Source organism: Bombus bifarius, unplaced genomic scaffold (assembly GCF_011952205.1).
Source record: "Bombus bifarius isolate JDL3187 unplaced genomic scaffold, Bbif_JDL3187 scf7180000008307, whole genome shotgun sequence".
Taxonomy (NCBI): Eukaryota; Metazoa; Arthropoda; class Insecta; order Hymenoptera; family Apidae; genus Bombus; species Bombus bifarius.
Genome location: NW_022884583.1, coordinates 299416 through 314105, shown reverse-complemented (window position 1 = coordinate 314105; position 14690 = coordinate 299416). Strand labels below are relative to the sequence as shown.

The following is a 14690-nucleotide window of genomic DNA, read 5'->3' as shown; positions in this document are numbered from 1 at the left end:
CATGTTTCACACGTTTGACCTAGCGAGGCTTGGAAACATTGAAAGTATCCCAGAACTTTTGTAGGTTCTCTGGAAGTCTTGAACAGTGAAAAATTTAGGCTTAAACAAAATTCAATTTATCTAGAAAGAAGTTAAACATAGTTGCTAATTCTTCGCAGCAATTTTAAAGATTGCAATTTTTTAAATTTAATGAATATTTCAATAGTTGTTTAATGGCGTACGAATGAAATTGAGATAAAATTACTTCGATGGAATCGTTTACGAGAGATCGATTCTTTCGTTTTCTTCGCACCGCGGTACTCGTCGAGCCCGCCATGCATGAAAACGGACCGAGCAGGCATAATCGAATGATGTAAGGCCCTAATAAAATCGTAAGTCGGTTGACAGGCGGTGCACATAGCGTGGAATAATGGGCCAGACATTCCTCCCCCGTAGACGTAGGGGTGGTTGGGTTGCATTGTCGCTAGTTCCCTTATGTAAGAATGGCGACGAAGAAACGACGCGAAGGCAGATGCCGTTTAGACATTCTGCTGCCTCGTGTGATATGCAGGACGAAGATGGAACGAGACTTAATGCGATCTTACGCTGCCTGCGAAGCAGCCAGGTAAATCGAGAGCAGAGATTTCTTTCGAATCGTTTCTCTTCAATGTGCAGCGACAAGATTTGACAATTTCTTCGAGATCTTCCCTTCGAACAAATCTTCTGCCCCTTTCGTAGCGTATAGATGACGCAATTTCTAACTTACAGCGTTAAACTGAATTTAATGCACAGTTTTAAGAATCGAATTATGTAACGAAGAACTCGATGAGCATAATACAACAAAATTGCAAAGGTCACAGCGAAACGGCCTAAGATGATGATAATAGGATAGAAGAGCAAAATAGGGAAAAGGTGGATGACAATCGAGAGAATTTACGGAAAATTGAGTAAATCGCGGTGGAAGTCGAAAAACTGCATAATTGCGAAAGAGTTAATTTACACGTATTCGGAGGAGACCGTTACGAATTTTGAAAGTAGATCTATCGTAGAAAGGGCAGAGAACACAGAAACAGAAGAAACAAGGAAGGGTGGAAAGGTGAGTTTGGAGTAAATTGAGCAAAAGGAGGACCGCGATTGAGAGAGGGCCGATTCGAGGGCGGAGCAGAGGGGAGCGGAACATACAGAAAGCGAGGGATGCAACCGCGAAATCGGGTAGACCCGTGAAAATAACGATTTCTCCTTTGTGGTGCCGTTCGTTAAACCGAGAAGAGCCGGTTTCACGATAGGAGCAGAACGAAGATCACGACGATGGAGGAACAGGGAGAGAATCGTGCATGGGTGTTCGTGACTCGTCGATATTTTTCCCGAACGCTGAAAGAATCGATATTTTATGTAGATCGCGAGAAAAGGGCAACGTGCCCTTCGCCGTTGCTCTGGCTATTCTCGCCTGGACGAACAAAAACATCGGCTGATCCCAGGCGAGAAGAACGAACGGGAAGAAGACAGAGAAAGGAAGGTGGACAGGGATGGGGAAAGCTTTGTTGCACAGCGGAATTCATCGAGAAAATGGAACTTCGCCTTCGTGGCGATTCTTACGTCGTGGGTGGAGAAAATTGACGTTATTCATCCGATGCATTCGAACGAATTAAATAGAAATATTCAATGCATTTCCATGCAATTTGAATGAAATTGTCACACGAATGAAATTTCGCAGTGCCCTAGTGCTCTAATATTAGAACTCGAATCGTTATTGTGTAGAACTTAATCAATGCCAATTTAAGTATAAATTAGTCGCGTGAAATATTGCTTGGTTTCGTCAAATTCTGTGGCAATGGAAATCTTTCGAAATAACTTTCAACATAAATGGAAAAATATTTCAATAATTTTCACTGCCATATTAGAAATTCCCTAATTATATAAAAATGAATTATATAAAGAAACACTTGTACTGGTCAGAATACTGAATCATCGGTTCCAACCCCCGACAAAACAGCGAAGGTACCACGAAATTCTTCGCTAATACGTTGAAAATATTTACTCGAACTCTCTGATCATTTAGAAACGACCCTTGAACCAGTAAGCGACCACGTTTCCCAAAATCATCATCTTCGAAACATCCAGACACCGTAGCCGGCAATGGTGCAGCTCAGGTGTCTCATTGTGCTATTTTATCACCTGACGTATGTGTCCGATGTTTCCCCGAACCTGGACTTCGCGACACGAAGGTCAGGTCGGCGCCCGGCTTTTCCCTCGCTTGTGAAAAAGGGGAAGGAAAGAGAAAATCGAAGATTGTTGCGAACGTCCAGCTGCAGTCGGTCGTTCAGAATGGATTCTGTTACGTGTGCGTGCAGCTTGATCGTGGAAACGTAGGTGGATGATGGATAGACGGTCACCGTGTCAGTCGTGCAAACGTTAAACGAGCCCCAATGCGTCGAAATTGCATGGGCACCACCATTGTAAGCGGGTTCCATTTCGAACGACACCGAAGACTGCCTTGGTGTATGCAGATGCGGGACAAAGACGTGTCGGAGATTCAAGATAGGATCTCGCTCCTAGAATTTTTGGTATTAATGCACCTGGAGGCTGGTTAATTTATTACCGAGCGAGGGTTGGAAACTTATCGAGAATGGATTTGCGTTTAATCGTAAAGATAATTGATACGAATTTTAAATATTCGAATATTTAAATATTCAAACGGTAAAGTTTTTGAATATTCGGTTAACTTGTAAAGAGTTCTTGAAAATTTCTTTAATTTTCCAATGTATTTGAGACTTCTTTCTTGACTGTTGCTGTATCGTTCACAGTGCTCGTGAACGTTCGTCAAAAAACCGTTGCTTCCAACGTCTCTTCCAGAAGCATCGTCTCTCCTCCTCTCCTCAATTCCATCGATCCGTTCCATTAGAAGCTTCGTGCAACGTTCGTTGCGCTTTTTTTCAAACCTGAAGCACCACCAATCGCATCGCAGCTAATCGCGATAGGATAAAAACGTGGTGGAAAAAGAGGAAAGCAAAACATCGGTCGCCTTATCTAGGCGTCCGTTGGTGGATGAGTTCGCACCTGGCGTCTTCGTAGTCGTCGTCGTCGTCGTCGTCGATAAACGTTATTTTTTGAACTAGAAGTCGCAGAGCCTTTCACGAGAGCGCTACTGGAAAAGGGTGGAAAAATAGGAACCGACGTAATTCACCCCAAAAATCCTTTCTCCCCTCCCTCTCCTTCTTCCTTTCGAATGTTAGAGAGCCGCGGGACCTTCTCACGGAGAAAAAAGCGTAATTTTGATGAAAAGAGGGGAATCGACGATGCAAATTCAGGGGTGAAAAGGGAAACCGACGTGTTCGTCCGTGTGTAGACTTTGTGTACCTGCTTTTTGCGTCTCGAACGCGTCACTCGAGGGTAGGAAAGACCGAAGCCAGGGTGTAATCGGCCGCGCGAGGAAACGAGGACGAGTAACTGAAATTTTATAGGGAATCCACCAATACGGAGGCTTTTTACTGTCCAAGGTTGCCCTACCTGATCTGTCGACTCTCTTCTACCGTTTTTTTTTTCATCGTTTCAGGGGAATCTACGTCAGGTATGAAGGGGGCACAGATGCGGAGGAACGAAATGCGGAGCGAACCTCGTGAAACTTTTGCGTCGAATTCACGGGATTCACAGGATTTTGAATTTCTTTTTTTACCTTCTTTCTCCCTGACTACGAGTCTCGTCCCACAGTAGCGATCATCCCCACCTGCGACTTCTTCGACCTTTTTACGAGCGTTTCGCGAGCGTTTATCTGTTCCTGGCCGTCTCTTCTCGGTCTTTGTCCTGACATCGATGGGAAAATTCGACGGTCCAAGTGGCTAAGAGACTTCCTTTCTTCGCTACCTTGGTTCACTGACCTTTCTTGTTCTCGCGGTCCAAATAGCCATTCAGACTTCACCCCGATAAAATAAGAATAGTAGGAAAGCCCTTTTCTATTAAGCTGCTCATCGTCATTCTCTTGTCTTTTATCATTAATCTTGCTAGACTCGCCTCGACTCATATAGACTCGAAATGGATGTTATATTTCAACATAAGTTTCATACAAATGTTATATTTTAAGAACGTTAACCTTTGAAGCATTCGTGAACAAGGTTTCGCATGACGGTCGTCATGCCGCAAATCCCCTTTCGAAGAATGCGAAACGGCCTCCGCTGCCCCGGCGTATCGAAATAATTGTTATTAAAAACCGTTAGACTGACGCGCAGGACCAATGAGGGCGCGTAAGCTCGTTTTCTCGAACCAAACGAATCCGTTCCGTGCCATTATCCGGCACGTACCCCTTTTTCAGGGGGCGCGTAACAGCGAAAGGAGAAGAAAAGGGTGGCGAGGGAGGCTGGTCATAAGATACGATGATGGGTGCGCGAAGAGTTGTTCCGCGAGGTGGAGGGAGAGCAAAGGGCCAAAGGGTTTTCCAGGATAGCCAATCGTACGAGATCTTTCAATACCAACGACCAATCATCGAAAGCCCCTTCCAGCCACGTGGTGGTGGGGAGGATTCGGTCGTCCTTAGGGGCACGATTTCGTTGCGTCATTCTAACATTCGTTCTGTATCGGTCCTTCGATGAGGACCACTGGCTTTCGTTGTGACCTTCGGAATCCTTGGTGACTGCCCTTGGACGTTATACCAGAATATTCAGTTCGATCGGTACCGGCAGTGAATGGTGTTGATTATTCACATTATCAGTATATTGGTAGCTTTCTATTAACATTTCTTGAACATATCAAACTTCTTCTATAATTTTGTCATACAAAATTGTCACCGTGGTTGGAAATATAATATATTCGATTCTTAGGAAATATATTCGATTTTATCGATCTCTCCCAAAAGATGTGGTGACCAATCGTCACGATGCCGAAGGGCAGATACGTGGAAAGAAGAAGATAGTTGATGGTCCAGAGTCGATCCGCACCCAAAGGTCACGGTCATTGACCGTCGTGCTGGATCTTGAAGCCAAACCTAATGTTACCTCAAACAGCGGGCCACGAGGATCCTCGAAGGCAAACGAGGTCATGATGGTCTTCCTGGAAGAGCCCAGGATGATCTTTGCGGATATGCGACTTGATGCGACCAGCACGCCAACTTGCACCCCTACGCGTTACCTTCATCAGAAGTACAGGCCGCAGAACAACAACAACTGTACGATCTGTCGTACATTGAATTCGCTAGTGAATTTAGAGTTGAACTTAGGAATCTCTTCGACCAAAGATCCCTTCAGCGTTGAATGTTGCGTTAATTAGGTAGTCGTTGAAAGAAGAAAGTGATAATTAAAGATGGATTTTTCTTATTTTTTACAGATGCAGACCTTCATGGCGAGGTGGATGGACCCGATCTCAGCGGTGACGATAGGAGTATCACCAGTGATATTCAAGATGCCACTGAGGCGAATCTTGATCACGATTCCATGGACTCGGATAGGGAAGCTCTCAATCTGGTTAGTATACTCTCTGCTTTGTTTTTTACCTTCGCTCAAAGACAAACTATTGGTCAAAGAAGATGCTGGTAACATCGGGAATCACAGCTTCCGGTGGTGCTTCCCTTTTGTAAAAAAAAAGCTCCCTTTTGTCTCGAAGTGACGACAAGAGGGCTCGATATTTTACAGTCATTCGTGAAGAGCGCAAAAAGTGCTCCCGTTCAATATTTGGCAAATAAATAAAGGAAGCCACTAGCGAGATGAACGACAGAAAGGACGTATAGGGAGGGATGTAGGTTTTAAAACACAAAAGCGCAGGATGGACCGTAGTGACCAATATCCTGACCTGGTCGAGTGTAAACACGGTTTTGTTCGACGCCGTTTACTTTGTAACATTAGGGTAGGGTAGCTCTTCCGTGTTCCTTCGATTTCTGCTCCCACGCAATTCCATGAAAATCGATTCTTTCTTTTTCATCTGATCATCGTGTCCCAATTCATTTGTAACACTTCAATTATCAATATATAAACATTTATGTCCGTGTCTGAATACTTCGAAACCAAAGGGGTAGTTCATTATTATTTATCTTCGAGTGATCTTTAAGTGATACGTATATATAATTTTACGTCTATTTAATTGGAAACACAAAATTGTAATAAGTAAGTTACTTCAAACTCGAATTATTTTATTGGCAATATTTTTATTCGTCACAATTTACAATCTTCTCGATCTTCGATTAATTTTCTCTAACAACGAAAATATGTTTTAGGTCACAGACGTGTCGCACCGCAACAGCAGTAGCGGAACCAGCGGCAGCGCCTCCTCACCTAGTTCCGGGGTGAGCAGCCAAATAACCGGAAGTCATCAACAACAGCAACACACGGCAAGCCAGCAGAATAGCAGCAACTCGCAAGCGGCCCTGGCTGCTCAACTAGTCAGCCAGCAATTGCTGATGCACGGACCTCTTGGTGCTCTTGGACCACAGGAGATTCAGGCATTGGCTTCGACGTTTCAGCAACAACAACATTCGCTGCAGCAACAGTTGCAGCAGTTGGCAATGTTTCAGCAAGCCAACTCTGCTGCAGCGGGCCAGCTTCCGGCTCAGGCGCAGTTCTTCTTACAAAACCAGGTTCGTGAAACCTTCGACATTACCTTTCCTAGATCGCTACAGTACTAAACTATGGAAAGAAAATTTTGTTGCTGATAAGATAGTTGAAAGATGCGTGGCAACATGCCTGTTTCTCCGATTTTGCGATAATTCTATTTTCGTATTCAAAATTTCAAAACGATGACCGTACAATAACTGCACCCTAGATCCTAAAATTTTAGCGAAATAAAATGTCTCATTCGAATGAATATTAACATTATCTCGATTATTCGAGCATCATATGAGTATTCAGAATTGAAAAAAGGTAGAAAAACTGAGCTTGAAAACGCCGAAGGCAGCAGCAGCAGCAGGATCCTCTTTCCTCTGTAAAATATAAAGAGCTGTCGAAAATCGGGCGCGTTTTCTATCTCTGACCAAAGGTATTACGCTGGGAGCGCGAACAAATGCATCCCGTGCACTCGAATTCCGACATCATTGTTCTCCGGGCATCCGGGTACTTTACCGAATTACACACTCGATGCGAATTCGATTCGAATCGTCGCGTCGGCGGCTAGCGGGGATGGTGGAGGTAGATGATCGCGAGCCCAGAGACGACGTTCCATGCGGTATCTGATCGACCGCCCGAAAAGAAGTAGACGTCTTATTCTTCGGGGACGATTCGCTCGATTTGACGCGGAGATAGCCGGCTGGAGATGTCACAAAGGGACAGGGTTTGTACTCGTTCGGCCTCGCGTTTTCTCTCTGACAAGTGGAAAATCGTGATCGGTCGAATAATTAGAATTTGACGAGTATGGAAAAATATTGCCCAGTCTTCAATAAAATTTCAAGGGTACACAGGATTTTCTATAGACTTTCTAAAAATCTACGTTATGTTCGTTACAAAGGAACTGGGTGTGTTCGATTTTCCGATTGTGATCGTCGAGTAATCGTATAATTACGATTTGATGATTATAAAAAAACGTTTGCCTGTCTACAATAAAATTCCAAGAATAAGCAGATTTTTCTATAGACTTTCTAGAAACGTTCTCTATTTTCTTCGTATAAATAAATTGACTATGTCGGACGTTTCGTTTGTTAAGATAAAAAATGGGAAGCAAATACATTCATCACCTGCATCCTCGTAAAGAACATACCCTGAATATCGTTCGTTTTGTGTGTTTTGTCCCTCGAGATCCAGCGGATCGAAGTAAGAAAAATCGATATATCCGGGGATACGATGAAAAACGATCCTCCTTCCTGGATCTCGGCCGATTTTATCCCCTCCTTGCAGCGAGAACGTTGAATGAAGGCCTTCAGGGTCTGCGCGCGTTTACGAAAAAATTTCTATAGATTCCGTCACGTGAAGCGCGTGCACGTCCTACGTAACCTCCTGGAAAAACTAACAAAACGACTTCGAACTTGAGCAGATTTAATGGCCGTGATATACGTAGCTGCGAGGATTAAAGCCTTGGGTCTTCCGTGTCTTCTTTGAAAGGTGCAACAAGGAGATCCCTTCGGCACCTTGCCACGGGGTGCCTTTTGTTACCTCACACGTGGCCAAGCTGTTTCTTTTTTCTTTCCTTCGCTATCCCTCCTCTCCCTTAATTTTCCATCTTCTTCCTTCTTTCGTCTCGTCTTTTCCTTCGTTTACATCGACCAACCCCCCTGGCTTTTTTCCCCTTTTGGAAACAGTCGCGGGATTAAAAACCCAGACACACGTATTCCTTGATCGCGCAACCCTTCCTCGAGTGCCTTGCAACCTGCATCATAGTCCGGATTCTTTTCAAGGATTACACGCATGGCGGAAGTCGTCCGTAACACTGATTCAATTCCTTTCGTGCGTGTTTTGGGCTACCAGCTGACACGCAATGTCTCACGTTCGAAGAAATTCGTGGCATTAATCTTCGGACAGCGTAGAGTTCCTCGGACAACTCATAAAAAATAGTAGTGTATTGCGATTGTTAATATTTATCTTCAATGAAAAATTGATATGTATTTTTCATACCTGATACCAGAAATGCAAAAGATCTTGAAGACAAGAGATAATTATTTTCTTAATGGTTCATTCTGAATTTTCCGTCATTTTGTTTATTACGCTATTACAGAATTAATACGACGGAGAGAGATCAAAATGTTCGATTTCCTGAATATAAAGAGTTCGATTTGCTTTCCAACAGTTCTTATCGTTACTTACAATCACATAGATTAGCAATGCGTCATGATTGTTGTTGCATTTGTAGTACTTTCACCGACTTGATTTCAACGATTCAATCGAAATTAACAATATCTCTGAAAGACACAGGAAATAAAACTAACAAGTCATGCTTTCTAGTTTTTATAGTCTGACAACTTAAAGAATCGCGTGTACAGGTGAATCTTGAGTTTTGTAACCCGTGTGTGACGGCACGTGGCGATATTCTAAGCACCCTTCGCAGGGTGTCTTCGCGGTCGACAATAAGCATAAACGGGCTCGACACGCGACCAATCCCAAACCCTTTTCCTCTCCGGGCGACTCGTTTTGCACGGGCCCCTTCTTCTCGTAATCGAGCATCTGGTTAAGAAAAGGGTGATGATAATCGATCGGTCCGGTCGCCCCTTCGGCGACTCCTCTCGTACCTGTCCACGAGCGCAACACGTGTCGCCTTTCCAATAGAAACCGCTTAATCTACCGACGTGTGGAGCAGCTTGGTTTAACGTGTACTATTTATCTCGAATAGGGGTTAGGAAGATTATCGTGATCTATAACTGGCGCGGCATTTCAAGAGTAGTTCATAGATATTTAGATTTCGAAAGCCCTTAAAGAAGCGAAGATTTCTTTTCAACCCTATCGGGTTTCTTCGATCACTTTTAATCCGATCTATTTCGCCTAAAAATATCTTAAGTTCGAAGAAAATATGGGAATATCGTTATCGACATGCGCAATTTCAACTTTGCACTACGGATTTTCTTATAATGTTAAAAAGTGTATTTCCGTTTGTACACTAAGTACAAGATTAAATAAAAATTTAAGAGCAGCAGCAGAGTTAGGATCGTTTCTGTGACTTGCAGGTGTGAATCATGCTCGGTAAATGTAGAAACAGTATAAAGATAGAATATTTAAAAATTACTTTTTAGATCGAGAAGCCTTAGACAGAAATAAATAGAATTGTTCGTACCGGGGAAAACGTGTACGATAACGATCAATGGTCGTTAACGTCTTGCAGGGGCTGTTGCAGGGCGGTGGCTACTCCTCAAGATCCAGTCATCCGCGCTCACAGTCCATGCAGGTACGACAGACCATTAAATTAAAGATCCATCAATTAATGCCAAATGCGTCTCTAATATTTTCTACCGATTCTACTTAGAGAATCAAACGAAAAAAAAAGAGGATTCAATTATGTGTCATCAGGTGCAGCAGGCAGTAGCGCAGGCAGCCCAGCAACTGCAAGCTCTACAGAAGCAGCAAGCTCTTCAGGGTAGCGGAGGCCTAGTTGGTCGAAGTTTAGGGCAACAAAGGTCACCACCGCCACCTGGCACGCCTCCAGCGGTGAAACCACCGCCTCCGAGGCTTGAACCATCGCCGGAGGAGACTACGGACCTCGAGGAACTGGAACAGTTCGCCAAAACCTTTAAACAGAGAAGAATCAAACTCGGCTTCACCCAAGGCGACGTTGGCCTAGCTATGGGCAAACTTTATGGCAACGATTTCTCTCAGACGACGATCTCCAGGTGGATATTTTTCATAATTACAAATGAGACGAAGAAGTAAAAGGTTTTATTACCATTTTATGACTCGATTGTCTTATTCTGCTCGCCAGGTTCGAAGCATTAAATCTTTCTTTCAAGAACATGTGCAAACTGAAACCCCTCTTACAAAAGTGGTTGGAAGACGCGGATAATTCGTTGAACAACCCGAATTCTCTTTCGAATCCACTTACTACACCGGAAGCTATCGGCAGGCGGCGGAAGAAGAGGACGTCGATAGAAACCAGCGTGAGAGTTGCTCTGGAGAAAGCGTTCGTACAAAACCCGAAACCTACTTCTGAAGAAATTACCGTATTAGCAGACACTTTAGCCATGGAAAAGGAAGTTGTTCGGGTGTGGTTTTGCAATAGGTAAGCCTGAAAAGTACCAATTTTATTCTTTAATTTTTTTTAACACTAAAACTATCGGCCTTCGATACGTATAGTTACTTAAAATTAAAATGGTACGATACCAGTGACTTTTAATTGGTTCCAGTGGAACTAGTAGTTTTAGCGTCGATGAAAATGTTTAACGAAACACATTATCATCATAGTCTATTTCATTACAGACGACAAAAAGAGAAAAGAATCAATCCGCCAACAGCAGCAATGGGTAGTCCAACAATGGCGTCCCCAGCACCATCAGTCTTCGCATCACTCGCAAGTTCCATGTCCGGTAGTCCTCTAGCTCTCACGACGCACTCTTCAGGCATGGGACACTCTCATCCTCACCCCACACCCCTCGGTTCACCATTACCCTTGGCTCTGGTGGCTTCAGCAGGTGGAAACTACCACCCACTAAGTGGCAAGTCCCACGAGTGACACCAGCAGCCTACCCATCAAGGGGACGCGCTTTTTCACCAACACCATCAACAGCCATCGCATCAACAACAACAACAACGACGTTTGTGCAATCTATCTGAATTCTATCACTAATCCGTCAGCTAGTCCATCGTTGGCGATGATTCAGTGACTATCTAGCGAACGCCCGTCGGCGGATTTCGTTACCAAAGGGAATTTGACGCGATGGAACCGACAGGATCGAGCAATATACGGTCATGGGAATGGAGCAGAGATTTTGGACTGTTAGCTGACTTCACGATACAATTCGAAACATATCTTGGTGTCGAGAGATTCCATTTGGAAGAGATTATGTCAGGAGTGGATGCAATCTTTAATTATGGATTGTTATGATCAATCAATTCTGAAGGGAAGAGGATGATCGGAGGAGGAATTATCAAGGTACATCTATCTTATAAAGAGTATACGAGTAACGGAGAGGCATTATGGAAAGGCATCAAACATGGAACGCCACAAAGAGACTCTTAGGTAAAAACTTAAACTTCAAGAAATGCAGTGTATCGTCCAAAGACATCGATTTATCGAACATCGTGTTTCGTTGAACGTTTCGTGTTTTTCTCACAGTATTATGTTTATTGGCTGAATTATTCGGTTGGAAGCGTTGATTGTAGTGATGACGATATCGCGCGGAACGAAGTCTTCAAAGCTTATGTGATTATTATACATTGTATATAAAAATACTGCAATTTTTCCAACTTGAAATATGCATTTGTTTCATTTGAAGAAATTGAAGAAACGATGATACAAATTACAGACTAAATTTGAATTCAATCAGAATTCAAAATAGCTTTGAGGTCTTCATTCCCGCATAGCAAATAGTGCAGGATCGTTGCCGCCATTCGACATTTATTTACAAGATGTAATTAACGACGCGAATATAACCGGCCGCGAACCGTCATAAAACAGTACCTTAATCGGTTTCTGCAGTTTCTCATTTGAATTATCATGAAATATTTATCATGGGGGGAATCGTTCGACGATACCTGTAATTATCGACTGGTTTTCCTCTGCGTCCTTCGAGTTTCCTTTTGCCCATCGGGCGATTCAACGTCGCTTCGATCACGCACTACATTTCGTGCGTGCTGTTTCACGATCTCGAAGAATCCGAGAATTGAACTTTTCGAAATCGTGAAGCCACCGGAGAAAGACGAAAGAATAGAGTCTTTAAATTTTTCACGAGCATTCGTCCAACGAATCACGACGGAACACATGATCGAGATTACAACAAACAACGAGAGAACACATGTATCGGATGTGTTAAATCTTCCTGCCGTTTTGCTGAATTCGTGGTGTCGCGATCGACGGTTCCTTCGAAGGGGGCAAACACTTTTTACAAGTACTCGCCTCTTCGTGGTAAGCAGGGTTTACGTGCCACTTACAAGGGAGTCTCCAATTCCTCGAGAGAGAAAGTTCGTCTATTACTAAAGAAAAGAAGCACCAAGTTCGTGGAAACTGGAATGTTCACTGCCACTCAGAAATAATAAAAAATGGTAGATTCTAATTTCTTCTAATGAAAATCAATGATTAATCGACAGTTTGGATTTCATGAAAACAACCACTCGCTTAATTTCATCAAGTAAAAAAAAATATTATACAATTCAGACGAGCTTTTGATCTTCAAGTTTCAAGTTCCCTTTGAGGTGGTGAACATGCGGCGAGGCCGGACAATACGATTGTACATAATTACGCATACGTGTGCGTGTCTGTCTTCATACATATCTGTGTCATAAATTTGTATATGTAGGCAAAAAGAAAAAAAGAGGAGGTAAGATACAAAGAAACGTGCGGGCCTAATAATACCGTGAAAACAAAGACTCGAGGAGAATATGGCTCGTACATCGTCATCGACAGAGTCCTCACTCGCGTCTTGGTCGATTGATTCTCAACGAATTGTAATTACTCAAGCCAAAGTATCTTCTAATTAAAGTAAAAGAAGGTAACGAAAGTTACATTTCCGAGAGGGTGAACATGGATGGCATGCTCATATTCTCTGTTTTTTAGACAGACACGAGGTTTAGCAGTTGTAGATACGTCTGTACCTGTACATACAGCATATATAGACAGGCTACCTGGGAATTATTCCACATATGTAGCTCGTATACGTTTGCGCGAGTCGATTGAACACGCTCGTGGTCCGAGAGTTCGCGTTGACGCCATTTTTTGAAATCGAGAAATCGGTTACGAGGCTGATGGCATTTATTAGAAGCGCGAATTCTGATCTTGGAGCGCACAGATCGATTCTTCCAGGTGGTAAACACCCGGTGACTAGTTAAAGGCTATGATCTTGTACAACCAAGGTGACGGAAACAGTGTTTGAAGAGATTTACATACATGTAGAAGTTTGTGCTAGGAATTGTCCATATACATATACATATTATATATTACGTTAGTTATGTGTATATGTATGTATGAAGCACATATGTATGCAACGAGAAAGACATTGCGCAGTAGTCGAGCATCTGGAATATATACATATGCATGTATAAATATACATACTATACATAAATGTATAAAGTAAACGTATTGTAAATAATAGGGAGATATGGCAGCGAACGGTGATTAGCGAATCCGCGGCGAATTTATTCACCGTGACGATCGTTTCTTATTATTGCGACGCTTATTATTAAGTAATCCTTAATTATAGGGTATCATTGGGCAACGCTGGTCGTCATAGCAATCGTAAGTTCGAGTAATCATGGAAACGTCGTACCTTCACTCTAACATCGTAGAATTGATTCGTTCGTAGCCTACTTTTCCATGTGGCAATTAATTTCGATCTATATCGATCGATGGTGAAAGAATTATTTCAAAGATGCTCTATGATAAGGAATTGAAAACTCATCGCTACACTTAAGTGCTGATAAATGGCGATAACCGTAACACTTATGCGACATTACTTATTAAATACGATATTCTTGATATTGTGGTTTGTTTCTGGTGAACTCGATTTCTCAATCCCTCGTTCTTACGATCGCCAACATCAGCAAATTAAATCCGTGTATGTACATTTGTTGCAAGAGCTTTTCTTGTAACGAAGCACGAGCGTGCGTTAACCGAAGGTGTATATGCGTACTACTATCATAATGTATGTATATATATATTTGATATTATATTATATGTAATTTTCTACGGAAGCTATGTGAACGCAACGCGATATATCACAATATATTTTCGATATTCTGATATATCGTGTACGCGTAATTATATATAATATAATATAACATGTGTATGTATGTATGTATGTAAACGAGTACGAGACGAGATCTCATATCGATCACGCGCGTCTTTTCGTTCTTAAATCACTCGAACACACACACACACACACACAAACACACACACGCGAGATCATCTCCCATCTTTTTTCACATAACTACCCTTCATAATTCCACACAACTTCGGGTTTTCATCTCTTGAATCGATCTTCTACTTCGTTTTACTTCGAATCATTCACTACCAGAGTCGTGGACCAAACTGTAGCGAAACAAAAATGTGAATGAGAGTGATAAAGAATGAAAGAAAATATAGCGAAGAGAAATACAAAAAAAAAAAAGAGTTCCTAGAGCACCAGTTTTGAGTGCATTACGTAGACGTTTTATAAATTAAATACGGTGAAC

General features: G+C 42.6%; 1 protein-coding gene across 2 annotated transcripts in view; it reads left to right on the top strand.

Annotated features, from left to right (window-relative positions):
* LOC117212494 (POU domain, class 2, transcription factor 2-like) overlaps nucleotides 1-12835 on the top strand; it is a 122617-nt gene extending 109782 nt beyond the window's left edge. Inside the window, exons 5-10 of one of the 2 annotated variants that reach the window (XM_033457385.1) lie at nucleotides 5293-5429; nucleotides 6176-6535; nucleotides 9697-9759; nucleotides 9882-10201; nucleotides 10291-10587; nucleotides 10785-12835. In XM_033457385.1, coding sequence (XP_033313276.1) covers nucleotides 5293-5429; nucleotides 6176-6535; nucleotides 9697-9759; nucleotides 9882-10201; nucleotides 10291-10587; nucleotides 10785-11037 — 1430 coding nt within the window. In that variant the 3' untranslated portion in view covers nucleotides 11038-12835. The remainder of the gene's footprint in view (nucleotides 1-5292; nucleotides 5430-6175; nucleotides 6536-9696; nucleotides 9760-9881; nucleotides 10202-10290; nucleotides 10588-10784) is intronic. The other variant, XM_033457386.1, reaches the window with a different exon arrangement.
* Nucleotides 12836-14690: the final 1855 nt, after the last annotated feature.